The 14038-nt window shown below is 34.5% G+C and overlaps 1 protein-coding gene across 1 annotated transcript; it reads right to left on the reverse strand.

The window, feature by feature from the left end:
* Positions 1 to 4850: 4850 nt before the first annotated feature.
* Positions 4851 to 5979, reverse strand: LOC105971412 (transcription factor MYB44). The gene has a single exon (XM_012996266.2). The coding sequence runs from the start codon at positions 5823 to 5825 to the stop codon at positions 4872 to 4874; it is 954 nt and encodes a 317-aa protein (XP_012851720.2). The 5' UTR covers positions 5826 to 5979; the 3' UTR covers positions 4851 to 4871.
* Positions 5980 to 14038: the final 8059 nt, after the last annotated feature.

Raw genomic sequence — 14038 nt, forward strand, 5'->3', positions numbered from 1 at the left:
GTGGGGCGCGCGCGCGCGCGCGGCAAGGGAAGCGGGGTTCGAGGCGCAAGGTTGGCGCGCGACAGGTGAGTGGGGTGCGGACGTGCGCGCGGCAAGGCAGAGGGGCGCGGACACGCGAGTGGAGCGGGGAGCGGGAAGCGCGAGCGGCAGGGAAGCGGGGCGCGCGCGCATGTGCGGCAAGGGGAGCAGGGCGCGAAGTTCGCGCGCGCGGTGTTGCTGGGGCGCGCGTTTGCCGGCTGTTGGGGTGCGGGGCGCGCGACGCGGCTCAATTTTTTTTTTTTTTTTTTACAGTGTTTGTTGTCCACGCCTTGGGGATGTTCTATCTCTAGAGTAGGGAGACCATATCCAACTCTTGAGATGGGATGTGAAACCCCTTGAAGTTGAAAGGGAGATGTACCACCCTTGAGATTAAATATCCAACCGTTGTGATGAGATGCCAAACCATGGGGTGGGATAGCCCCTAGCTTATGATGAGGTGATCACGAACCCTGTTATGGATTTGAAGGACTCCAAGTGTCGTTGACATCATTGGAAGGAGGAGGTCATAAGGGAGAGGCGTTGCCTCTTGGAGGTAAATGTGTGTGTTGTTTCCCAATTCGTATTTCTCGGCGATGAGTGGATTACTGTATCCGAAATCTAGGGTCCGAAGTGGATGCCCACGACACACTCGTTTGGTGGCCGTTACCTTATAGCGGTGGATATGCCACAGGTGGAGCCGCAGGAGGAGCGTGTAGTCTTGCTATAGAGATGTATTGTACCACTGCTTCAGTGGCAGCACGAGTTGAATCTTTCGTGATCATACACTGAAGGTCCTCTTCGGTTATCTGAACCGTTCGAAGACCAAGTAGAAGTTGATCTTGTTGAAGCTTCCGCGATCATACGCTGAAGGTCCTCATCGGTTATCTGAACCGTTCGAGGAGCAAGTAGAAGTTGATCCTGTTGAGGACCCAGTGGGGCCTCGCGAGGATGAACTTGTGTTGGATCCCGAATGTGGGGAGGGGGAATCGCCAAGCCAAAGCCTGCATGAGGAGGGAGGTTGTTCTTTATGAAGGGTCTCATCGATTAGCTGAACAGTTCGAGGGGCGGGAATAAGTGGATTCTGATGAGGATCTAGTGGGACATCACGAGGAGGGACTCGTGGTGGATCCCGAGCACGAGGAGGAGGATGTGGTAAGCCAGAACTTCCACGAGGTGGGAGGTTGTTAGCAATGTCACACTCCCTCTGAGAAAATGTCTCGAGGCCATCATTCGCGCTACGTGATTGTGTCTGCCTTCCTACAGACGACGCCAAAATGATGATGTTAGAGTTAGATCACCTTAGAGGGTTGAAGTAGGATGAGCTGGAAAAGCAAAGTGGACCATCGGCTCACGAACTTGATGACCATGAGATACCTGCGATGACTAAACACGTAAACTAAGTCGGGGGTTGATCCGGCAGAAACCCCTCCGACGCTTAAGTTTAATGTGCGGATAGTAGAAATAGTCCAGAGAATACATGTTGTAGTATTGCTCAAATAATATGACGTACCTTAAGGAATGAGCTCGAACATTTATTTATACCTCATTGATTGGGCTGAAGTTTAATTAGTTGAGATTATCGGGTCAAAACCTTATTAGAAGGTGATTGGGCCTCGATAGTGGTGGTCTTCAATATTGGACTCGTGGCCCAGTAGGCAAAGAAATTGTTGGCTTATTGGGTTGGCCCAAATAAGCATATCAGAGATGCTCTAAGCTTTCTAACTTATATATTTGTTTCCAGCCTAAATTGTCCAACAAAGTTGCCCGAGACACTTAAATGCGTAAATTCAAAATATTCGAGGGAACTATTAACAATACAAAATATTTTTTAGGGGAATTTTACCTAGTTTTCCCAATAAGAATAGGGGTAATGGCAAATAGGCCCATGACAAGGGTACTTAATTAAAAGAGGGACATTCAACTTTTTTGTCTTTCAAATAAATTCACCCCATTCAAACTTATTTGCAAATAAGGAAAATCCCTTTATATATACCAAAATTACCCCCAATTGATTGAAACCCAATTTAACTCCAATTTCAGATTTACACCCCAATTTAGCCCAATTTCATCAATTAACCAATTTTAACCATAATTTCAATTTTGACCCCAATTTTAACCCTAATTCTTATCAATTCCACACATTATGCTCTAACTTCCTTAATATTACACATTGACCCCGGATTTAAACAAATATATCACATTAACCCCCAAAAATTTTTTTTTTCGGAAAATATTTTTTTTTTCTGAAATGTTTTTTTTCCGGCCAGATTCCGCCGTTGACCGCCGGTCTCCGGCGTTGACTTTTTTTTTTTAATTTTGTTTTTTCTTAATTTTTTTTAATTAATATTATTGTCTTGGCTGCTAAATTACTGTCTCCGGCAGTTATTTAACTGCCGGAGACAGTAATTTAGCTGTTAATTGACTTTTTTTTTCTTCAAAAATATTTTAATTAATATTATTGTATTCGTTGCTAAATTACTGTCTCCAGCAGTTATTTAACTGTTGGAGACAGTGATTTTAACTGTTAATTGACTTTTTATTCTTAAAAAAAATATTTTTAATTAATATTACTGTATTCGTTTGTTAAATTACTCTCTCCAGCAGTTATTTAACTGTCGGAGACAGTAATTTAACTATTAATTGGCTTTGTTATTCTTAAAAAAAATATTTTTAATTAATATTACTGTATTCGTTTGCTAAATTACTGTCTTCAACAGTAATTTAACTGTCTTAGACAATAATATTAATAATATTACTGTTCGGAAAAATAATATTCATAATATTATTGTTCGGAAAAAATAATAGTCATAATATTACTGTCCCAAACAGTAATATTACTGTCTGAGACAGTAACTTAGTAGCTAAAACAGTAATATTAATTAAAATATTTTTTTCTTCTAAGAAAAAAAAAGTTCAAAAAAAAAAGTTAACGCCGGAGACCGGCAGTCAACGGTGGTTGACCGACCGGAAAAAATTTCAGGAAAAAAAAAAAGTTTTCAAAAAAAAAAAAAAAAAAAAAAAAAAGTCAACGCCAGAATCTGGACATTTCAGAAAAAAAAAGTTTTGGGGGTTAATGTGATATATTTGTTTAAATCCGGGGTCAATGTGTAATATTAAGGAAGTTAGATCATAATGGGTGGAATTGATAAGAATTATATTATTGAGGTTATTTTAGACTAAAGACATAGGGATGGACTTAATTGAGAGACTGTATTTTTTTAGGACCAAAATGCATTTAAGTCCCATGTGATGGGCCTTTTTGCCATTTGCCCATAAGAATAACGGATATTTCTCGTCTGGTTTGAATGTCTCTAGTTTCTTCATTATTGAAAAGAAAGAAGTGAAATAGAGAACACAAAGAAAGATTAGTAGTTGATCGGAGTGTAAAATTCTTAATTTAATTGGCATGGTCTTTAGTGGGGATCTATCTACGTTCAAATGTGTGCAATTGCACGACCTTGATTTTTAAATAGTATTACCTATATAATTTTGTATTATACATGTGATAATTTTAAAAGATCGAGTTGTAGCCCAATGGTTAGAAGTATGGGCGTTCATGTGGTAAAACCGTACCAAATGGTACTGGAATTTCAGCAATTCAAAATTTTGGTATTTTAAAATTTGTACAATTCATGGAAACGAACTATTCAATTCGGTACGGTTCTGTACCGAAAAAATCGTTTTTTTTTCTTCTTATTTTAGAAAAGGTAAAAGAAAAGAAAAACAATTTAAACGAAATAATACTTGAATTTGACATTCAAATTTCAAATATTGACCTGACCCTAAAACAAAAAGTGAACCTAGTTATTCGTGAGTAAAACCTAGGAGAGGGGTGTCACTCGATCCATAAACCGACCGAACTGAAAATTCGGTTCGGTATTCCGTAATATTATTTTTGAATTCCAGTACTCGATACAATATACATTATTCATGTCCGGTATATTGTACTGTACCGAATACTCAAATATTTTATAAATATTCTTTTTCTTTTATTTTAAATCGTTTGAGGTGATAACAAATTATAAAGTAATTATACAGTCGAACATCTATAAAGTAATTTATCGAGTATTAATTTGTTGAGATTATATTGTAGACTCTTTATACTCATTATTTACAAATCAGTCTCTATTGATAAATAACTTTTTTTAGGTCCATTATTGAAATTTGAAAGTAAAATTAAAGATTAATTAGTTTAAATATTATTTTTTTTTGCCTTTTTTCGAAAATAAGAAATTAAATCTTCAGTTTTTACCGGTACCGAACCGAAAAAATTGAACCAATTCTGTAAAAACCCGCACCAAACCTAATAGTTCGGCTCGATAAACGGTACAAATGTTCGAAGCACCCAAATTTCGATTTAGTGAATGAACACCACTCCAAGTAAAACCTAGATATTTTAGTCAACTATGCCATTCTAATAAATAGATCCAAAGTACTAGGGAAAACAGCAAACCTCTGTTTCAATGAAGTTGGACTGATTTAAAATCCAGAAACTTCTAAACTAACAATAGCAAAATTTGCAATTTCAAAAACTCTACGGCCAAAGAAAGGATTTTGCTACCATTTATTAATTAGTTCCAATCAAATATTAAAAAACATAATTAATTACTTAATTCACATTAAGTCCTCTGCAGTTTCATAAAACATAATTCAACAATCAACCACCTCTATCAACTGCATCTCATTTTCTAATTATTTTTTTTTTTTTAGCGAGCTCTACCTTCATCATCTGTACACCATCATCCCAAAATTATTTCTCTCTCTAACCAAACAGGAGATAAAGATCTCTCTTTTACCCCCCTCCCTCTGCACCGATTTTTTTTTTCTGTCTCCTCATTTTTAATCATCAACAATCAGTCAATCTTGCTAATACCCATTCTCTTCACCACAGCATTTCTAATGGCTTCTGTCTGCATGCAGAACCCATTCGGCTCAGGCTCAACCCCCGCCATGTAATTCCTCACCTCCTTTCTCACCATCTCCTGCATCACCGCCAGAAACTCCGCGCTGAAAAACTGCTTCTCCCCCACAACTCCTGCTGGCTGAGCCGCCGGAGCAAACTGGTACGTCTGAAGAGGCGGCGCCGCCGCCGGAAGAGATGAGATCATTTGATTTGGGTGCTTGGGTGGAACCATCATTGGTTTAACAGCATGGTTCGGGTCGGGTTCGGGTATGGGGTTATGGATCGGTTCAGTAATAGTATTTAGATTCGGGTCGGATCCGGGTAGTGAAAGGCTGAGTGATGTAACCGGTTCACGGGTTGGATCGGGCGGGGACTGGGAGATCCCGCCGGTTCTGGCAATCGGTCGGTAGATAAGGTGACCGGAATGGCTCGAGTCGCTCATATCGGAACCGGACGGGCTGCCTGGGTTGAAACAGAAGGCGGAGGTTGCCGGACCGAGGCTGGCCGATCTCTTCAGCGGCGGCTGCGCCTCCGGATCGAAGTTGTTGAACTCCTCCGACATGGAAACGCACTTGCGCTTGAGCGTGGAGTTCCAGTGGTTTTTGATGGCGTTGTCGGTCCGGCCGCAGAGCATCCGGGCGATGGTGGCCCACTTGTTGCCGAACTTGGCGTGCGCGCGGACAATCGTCTCGTCCTCCTCCGGCGAAAACGCGCGGTGCTCCACCTGCGGCGAGAGCTGGTTGCACCACCGCAGGCGGCACGATTTGCCGGAGCGGCCGGGAATCGATTTGCTTATCAAGGACCAGTTCCTCGGGCCGTGCTTCTCCACCAGCCTCTGCAACAACTCGTCCTCCTCCGGGCTCCACGGCCCCTTGATCCGATCGGAATCGTTCCTCTGCGACATCGGAGAATCAGAAACCCTAGAAATTCAAAATTAACTGATTTTGATTTTTCGGGGAAAAAATATATATATATATAGATACAGTTTTTAGTGTGTGTAGAGGTTAGGTATTTGGAATTGGAGAGGCGGAGCCTCGCCTTTTGAAATGAGGGAAGGTGGCGTGGAAGAGAAGACGGGTATTTATTTATGTGTGAGCAAGGGGATAGGGATGACCGGCTGAGCCGGTAAAAAGTGACCGGCTGGAAGGGCAGTTACTAATGTATAGCTGGCATGGGACACGGCGGTGGCTTAGATGGGACACCTAAGAAAAATCAAATTACAGAAATCCTGGATATTTTTATTACGGAAATAATAAAGCAATTTCCTTTTCTTTTCTTTTTTTTAATTACAGAAAATTCAAATCACCGACCGTTTTAGAAGTTAATTAAACCGGGGTGGGTTGGGGGTGGGGTGGGGTGGGGGTGGTATCCGTATTACGGTTGGGAAAATATGGGTTTTGACTAAGCCAGGCTGGAGAGCATTAACGGATTTTTTGTGATATTTAATTTTTTTAGGAGAGAGAAGATTGAGAGGGATTTTATTATGGGGAGAGAGAAAGGGGAGTGAGCTGGCAGAAAACGACAAAAGCCACACCAACAAACGGAGGAGGAGGAACGTCAATAGACAGCCTGTAGTGCCTGACACTTCCCAACGGCCGTTGGATTTTTTCGTCCACGTGTCAGTCATGCAAATTTGAATTATATTGCTTTATGAAATTCAAATAAATTTCACTTTCCTCGTTCGGCTGTGGCTTCATATCAATTTACCCCTTATATTCTCGATTGCATCGATTCCAATCTATATTTAAAAAATTGTCTCAATGTGGTACTTGAAGTTAATTTTCAGAACTTTTACCTTAACACCGTTTGATCTAAGGTCTGAAAATTAAAAAAAAAAACGATTCTTCCCAGTTTAAATAATTACAAAAATAAAAATAAATTGTGGTTGTCGTCGTGGACTATGCTTTTTCGTTGTGTCGATTTTTTTAATTTTTTTTAATAATTATTTAAACTGGGAGGAGTGACGTTTTTGTTATTTTAGAGTTTAGACCAAACAGTCTTAATGTCAAATGTCTGACAACTAACAACGAGGCTCACATTAGGACAACTTTTCAAGTGCAGGGGGCAAATCGACACAATCGAGAGTAAAAGGATGTAAAGTGATACTGAACCAAAGTACAGAGGGGAAAAGTGGAATTTTCCCTAAATTTCAAGCGAAAACTAATCAAAGTTAATTTATTAAATTCGTATATTTTGAATAACTAAGACATGATTTGAATAAAAGTATTATAATTTTTTAATAGTACAACCATATATTGAAAATAACTACTAACACATAATTTGATTGTTAAATATAAGTTATATTACAATTATAGCATACTTATTTCAAATTATCAAACATGAGAGTAGAAATAAAAAGAAAATACATATATACTCCTTACTTTATTATCTGCACTGTGCACATACCAAAAACTATAGAAATTTAGCATAACTATCATTTGATTCCCATCATATTTCACTTATCTAAAATGTTTCATGCGTACCCTATTTTATTTCTTCATTCTAATTATGTCGTAAGATATATTAAAAATCCATGAATTGTAATCAATAAACATTATAAATCTTGTAAATTTTTAAATTTATTGAGTCATTCTTTTAATCAGAATACTACTACTGATTTAAAAATTGGGTAAATAGCAAATAGGCCTATGACAAGGGCACTTAATTAAAAGAGGGAAATCCAACTTTTTTGTCTTTCAAATAAATCCAGTTCATTCAAACTTATTTGCAAGTAAGGAAAATCATTTTATATATATCAAAATTACCATCAATTCATTGAAACCCAATTCTTCAACTCCAATTTCATGATTTACACCCCAATTTAGCCCAATTTCATCAATTAACCAATTTTAACCCTAATTTCAATTACCAGCCACCACCGGAGACCGCCGGTCAGCCAACGTTGGCCGCCGGTGACCGTCGGTCTCTAGCGCTGACTTTTTCTTTTTTTTATATAATTTTGTTTTTTTCTTAAAAAAATATTTTAATAAATATTACTATCTTGGCTGCTAAATTACTGTCTCCAGCAGTTATTTAACTGTCGGAGACAGTAACTTAACTGTTAATTAACTTTTTTTTTCCTTCAAAAATATTTTAACTAATATTACTAACTTGACTGCTAAATTACTGTCTCAAGCAGTTATTTAACTGTCGGAGACAGTAATTTAACTGTTCATTGATTTTTTTTTTAAATATTTTAATTAATACTACTGTATTTGTTGCTAAATTACTGTCTCCAGCAGTTATTTAACTGTCGAACAACTAAATTTTGGCTCGAGCTCGAGAGTTTGTCCGAAGCTCGAGCTCGAGTTCGAGCCTTTGTCGAGCCGGCTCGTCGAGTTCGCTAGCCGGCTCGGCTCGTTTACCACCCCTAATTAGAGTCAGCGACAATATTATTATTTTTTTTTTGGTTTTTTTTTTATTTTGTTTGATTTGCTGACAAGTCAACGTAATTATATTACTGTCGTAGACAGTAAAATAACTGTAAATGTTCGACTTCGTCAACACTACCAAAGATGTTGAGGGATTCTCTCTTCTAATTTGATTTTATTTTCTTAATTGCAACAATAATATTGATGCCAACCACATTAATTTTATTATTTTTTTGGATTTTTTGTTTTATTTGAGTTGTTGATGGGGTAACATAATAATATTACTGTCTACTATTGTAATATTACTAAATTGCTTGAGAACTAAATATTTCAACCCAAAACAAAAAAAAAAATCATATTTTTTTTCCAACTAATTATAAAATCAGTATATTCGTTTGTTATAATTTGTGAAAATATTTACTGGAGTTGTTTTTATATATGAAATTAGCTAAATTGTTTTTTTTTTTTTTTTTTTAACTCAGGCACTGCACCACTAACTTAAATATATTGAGAAATAAAATTACCATAATTGATTACATCAATATTGATTTTACCAATTCCACTACAAGACCTACGATCTAAGATAATTTGGTACGAATTTGTTTTATTTGATAAAAATAATGGTATTAAATTTTTTCCAAGCGTGCAAAGTGTCAAGAAGGCAATTTTCATTGACGCAAGGTGAAATTAAGTAGAAAATAATACTCCAATTCCAAATGTACATTGATTTATTAAATTTCCTTCGGATTAGTAAAAACACTGTACATATATCGTTTCCCATTTTCTTTGTCTGATAATTTGATTTTTAGTTACTTTTGAATTTTATATATGTATCCAATAAAAATAAAATTGTAATGTTGTTTATGTTACAAATGCAAGATAAAACTAATTATAAATTTTAAAATATGATTTGATTTTTCCATTAATATTTTTTATTAATTAATTAAAATAAGGGGAAATTTAAAAAAAAAAAAAATACTATGATCTATTACAACTTATGATGTAAATTAAATGATGTTTTAGGAGGTATACTCATATTTTGAAACATAAGATATTAATCAAAATAGTGTTCGTAGGGAAAGCGATGTATATAAATCATATTAAAAAGGTTTTGACCTATAATTGTTACATAAGATATACTTTAGATGGTAAAATGTATTTGACCCATGAATTAAAATTATATTTTTATCAAATTATGTCATCTTTTCGAAACAGAAAACTGAAAATATAGCATAATTAAACTCTACTATAAAGATATTTTGAATAAAGCCTCTTTATGGAACATATAAAGAGAAGAGTTCATTGATTAATTTATTTTTAAGTGCATTGATTATTGTGATGAATACATGTTTTCTCATATTATAATTTAATAGAGAACTCTTCATTCTACAAGTAATAAATTGCATTTATTCTCACAATTTTAGTTTTTGCATTTATTAGCTTAAATTTAAGGGGTTACGCGTGTGACATCCTTCAAACCAAACTTAGTCATATGTGAGCGACAATCTCAAATAAAATATTTTTAGGCTATTTCAAAATAAAAATTGATACACATTTTTTTTTATTTAACTCGAAAATCCTTTTACAATAACTAATAAAAATCATGTTTCTCTTTTTTTTTTTTCTCTTTACTCTCTTTCTCCCGTCACCCCAAACCCTCCCTCCCCTTCTCTCTCTTTCTCTCTCTACCATTAGTAGAAAAATTATTTTTTATTACGATCATTAATTGTAGCAAAATGTACCAAATTCGTAGTAAAAAAGACTTAGAGTTTAAATGGTACGGTGCTCTAATTGAACTTATAATACTATTGTGTTTTTTAGAATTTCATGCATACTGTCCATTCGGTATAAAATTGCATGAAAATGAGGTTTTTTTTTACTTTTATTCTGATCATTTGCAAATGAGAGAGATATTTTAAATAATTCAAATCAATGAAAAACATAAACATCTGTTATTAAAAAACTTTTAAATTCATTAATTTCCTTTTGATTAAGCTTGAGAACATCTAGAATGGATGATGATTATTATTATTATTATTATTATTATTATTATTATTATTATTATTATTATTATTATTATTATTATTATTATTATTATTATTATTATTATTATTATTATTATTATACTATACTTTTTTATTTTTTATTTTATTATTTTTATTATTATATTACAGTTCAAATTTTATATTACAATTCATCAAACATTACATTTTTTTTACAGATCAATATTATATTTTGATGCGATCTCTTGTGTATCATAAGATTTCTTTACTGAACGTAAGAAAACTCTTGTTTATTATTTCTCTTCATTCTAAAACCCTAGCACAAAACGACTATTTAAAGAGAATAAAACCCTAGAATCCTAATCTAACTAGAAAAGATAATTACCTATACTAATAAAATACTAAATAATCTCCTAACTAATCTCCTAACTCACGGCCATATATATATCTAAATATACTAATCTATAAACTATTAATTAAAATAATACTTCAATAATATATTAAATAATAAAATAATAACTAACGAATAAATATACGATATATTAAATATATATCGTATCAAACCACCCCTCTTGAAATGAACCTTGTCCTCAAGGTTCGAATATTTGCAGCTCTCTCTTTTTTGCGCTTCCATCTATGCTTGATGCCATCCAATTTCTTCAAAAATAATTTGTTCTCATGTAGGATGCTGAGAACACGAATCTCAATCAATTGATCGACTACTTCATCACATGTCTCCACCATCGTTGACTCTTTAACGTATTGTTTGTTATGGTCAAACAATTCATTAAACATCATCGAGGAAATATTTGACACTTTTAGTGATACCTCAATCTTATCAATAGCAATGTTAGATTTCTTAATCTCCTTGAAAATCGTCAATACTCCTTCGTCTTCTTTGTTTTGAAGATCATTGAAATCACCCAATATCCATCGTAGCTCTTCGTTCTCCTCCCTTGTTAATTCCTCGTCTTCGTCCCAAATTACCTCAAGTGAATCCGATAATTCTTCTTTCGGCTCTTCGTCCCACTTTATCTCAGTGGAATTCGATTCTTCTTCTTCCGGCGAACTCACAAAAATCTGGGGTTCTTCGAAAAAATCATCGTCGTCCTCTTCCTCTTCCTCCGGCGATAGGCTCGACAACGGCGGTGGTGATGGTAGCAGTGGCGTTGGCGGTGATGGGCGGCGGTCCCTTCGGCTTTTGTGTTGGCGTTGACGTCGTCCGTGACTTTGTTCGAGCAATTTCTGAAAGTCAATCCGTAATCTCTCTACGGATTTCTCCAATCGCTCCAACCGTCTTGTTTCTGACATCATGATTTTCACAAAGTTTTGATGTGATCTCAACTTTGCTCCAGCGTAGCTTTGATGTAATCGCTGCCTTGCTAACGAAGCGTTGGTGTTAATCGCAACTTCGCTCTGATACCAATTGATGCGATCTCTTGTGTATCATAAGATTTCTTTACTGAACGTAAGAAAACTCTTGTTTATTATTTCTCTTCATTCTAAAACCCTAGCACAAAACGACTATTTAAAGAGAATAAAACCCTAGAATCCTAATCTAACTAGAAAAGATAATTACCTATACTAATAAAATACTAAATAATCTCCTAACTAATCTCCTAACTCACGGCCATATATATATCTAAATATACTAATCTATAAACTATTAATTAAAATAATACTTCAATAATATATTAAATAATAAAATAATAACTAACGAATAAATATACGATATATTAAATATATATCGTATCATATTTACATAGGCATGATGACTTTTGTAGATACAATAACAAGAAAAATAATTTTACTATAGTGAATTTCTTATGAAAAACCCATTAATCAGAAGGTGTTCCATGTGTGCCCTTGTTTCTCCCATCTCATAATTTTTTTTAAGATTCGCATATATTTTTCATAAATATTGAAAAATAATGGCCGAGAAGTTTGAGGAGATGTAAGATTGAAAAATTAATTAAAAAGTCAGTTTCTAGCCCACATATTAATTTTGCAAGTTAACTTTTTTTTATTTATTAATTTATATGTGATTTTCTTACTGTACCCCTCAAACTGCAGACTATTAACGGAAAAATGGATGGAAGGGATATATATATGTCAAAATGTTAAATGTTTCGCGTGTATTTGTCAAAAGACGAAAGTTTAGGGGAGGTGAATGCAAATTTGCCTATTTAAAAATAAAATAAACAAATGCATTTTTTGGAGCTTGAATAGAAAGAAAATAAATGAAAACTAAAACGAAAAAAATAAAATAAATAAAGGGTAAATTACAACAACCCCTTATGTATGGTCAAATTACGAAAATCCCTCTCTTATTTGGGTAATTACAACTACCCCTCAACTATTAAATTTAGTGGAATCTTCTAGATTACATGGAATATTATCACTTTTCTACCCCCTCAACTCCACATTTTGAAGCAAGATGATGATAATATGTATTTTTTAGCTTGTATATATCAGATTGTGATGCATCAGAAACTGTAATTTTACACAAAATGAGTACAAACTAGAGCACATTCCACGAAATCTAGATGATTATGTTGAATTTGACACCATAAAGGTGGAGGTGTAAGAAAAAATCATAGTTAAAGCGGGTTGATGTAATTATCCAAACAATAGAGATTTTTTCGTAAATTGACCATACCTCATGGGTAGTTGTAATTTACCCAATAAATAAACAAAAAGGAATACTTAAACAAACAGAAATTGCAGGAAATGGAAAAGGAACGGGGTTTAATAAATGAAAGGAGTGGTGCCAATTTCCAAATGAAACAAACAGAAATTGCGCAAAAATGATGACGGAGTCTGGCGCAGCCGTTACTAAGTCCGTTACAGCTGTTTGTTTAACAAACTGAATACTATTCATTTTCTCTATTTCTGACTTGTGTGGCCCATCCTTCACCTACTTCTATCATTTTCCCCCCCCCCCCCATATTCCGCACGTGCACCCTTTCCTCTCATTCCGATTCATCACGTGACTTGTACTGCGCCACACGTGTGTTTCACTCGTATTCGTATACTCTCTCTTATTTATTTATTTATTTATTTATTTTATTTTCTTCTTCTTTTATTTTTGTCCTTTTCCATTTTCTTTGATCCTCAACCTCAATTCCGTTTTTTTTTTATAATTCCGTGTTTTATTTTTATGAGTATTGAATACATGAATGTTAATGTTAGTCGAATCACAAATCTTTAAAAAATATATATATACAAATAGTAAATGGTAATAAATTGTAGATCATATGATTTTTCAGTTTATTTTAAAATAGCATATATATATATATTAAATGATATACATAGAACTAATGTACATTCATCGGATATTAATTTATCTCGAGGTTCTACTGTATGTATAAATTATAACAAAAATTCTTAGCATAGAGAAGTCTTTAAAGCCAAATAAAAAAAATTGTAATCATGTCATAACATGTTCAAAACCTAAAATCTATTATACAAATTTTGTTGTACACACAAATATATATGTAAAAATTCCTTGGAAAGTTTGTGATTGTTTAGGATAAAATACGAAAAATATTCCATCTATCCGTAATTACCAAAATCCCTCAGTTGTTTATTTTTATCTTACACCGATTCCCTTATTGTGTTATTTCCCACGGAAAATTTTAGATGCCAAATAACATTCCCGAAAAATGCCGGTTTTATTCCTATAAACATTACATTGTTTTATGCTACTTTTTAAGGCAAATATTATTCCCGAAAAATGCCGA

Source organism: Erythranthe guttata, chromosome 3 (assembly GCF_056151865.1).
Source record: "Erythranthe guttata isolate IM_541 chromosome 3, IM_541, whole genome shotgun sequence".
NCBI classification, from domain to species: Eukaryota; Viridiplantae; Streptophyta; class Magnoliopsida; order Lamiales; family Phrymaceae; genus Erythranthe; species Erythranthe guttata.

Bases quoted from the DNA above. Each gene is read 5' to 3' on its own strand.
- LOC105971412 (XM_012996266.2), bottom strand. From the start codon at position 5,825: ATGTCGCAGAGGAACGATTCCGATCGGATCAAGGGGCCGTGGAGCCCG.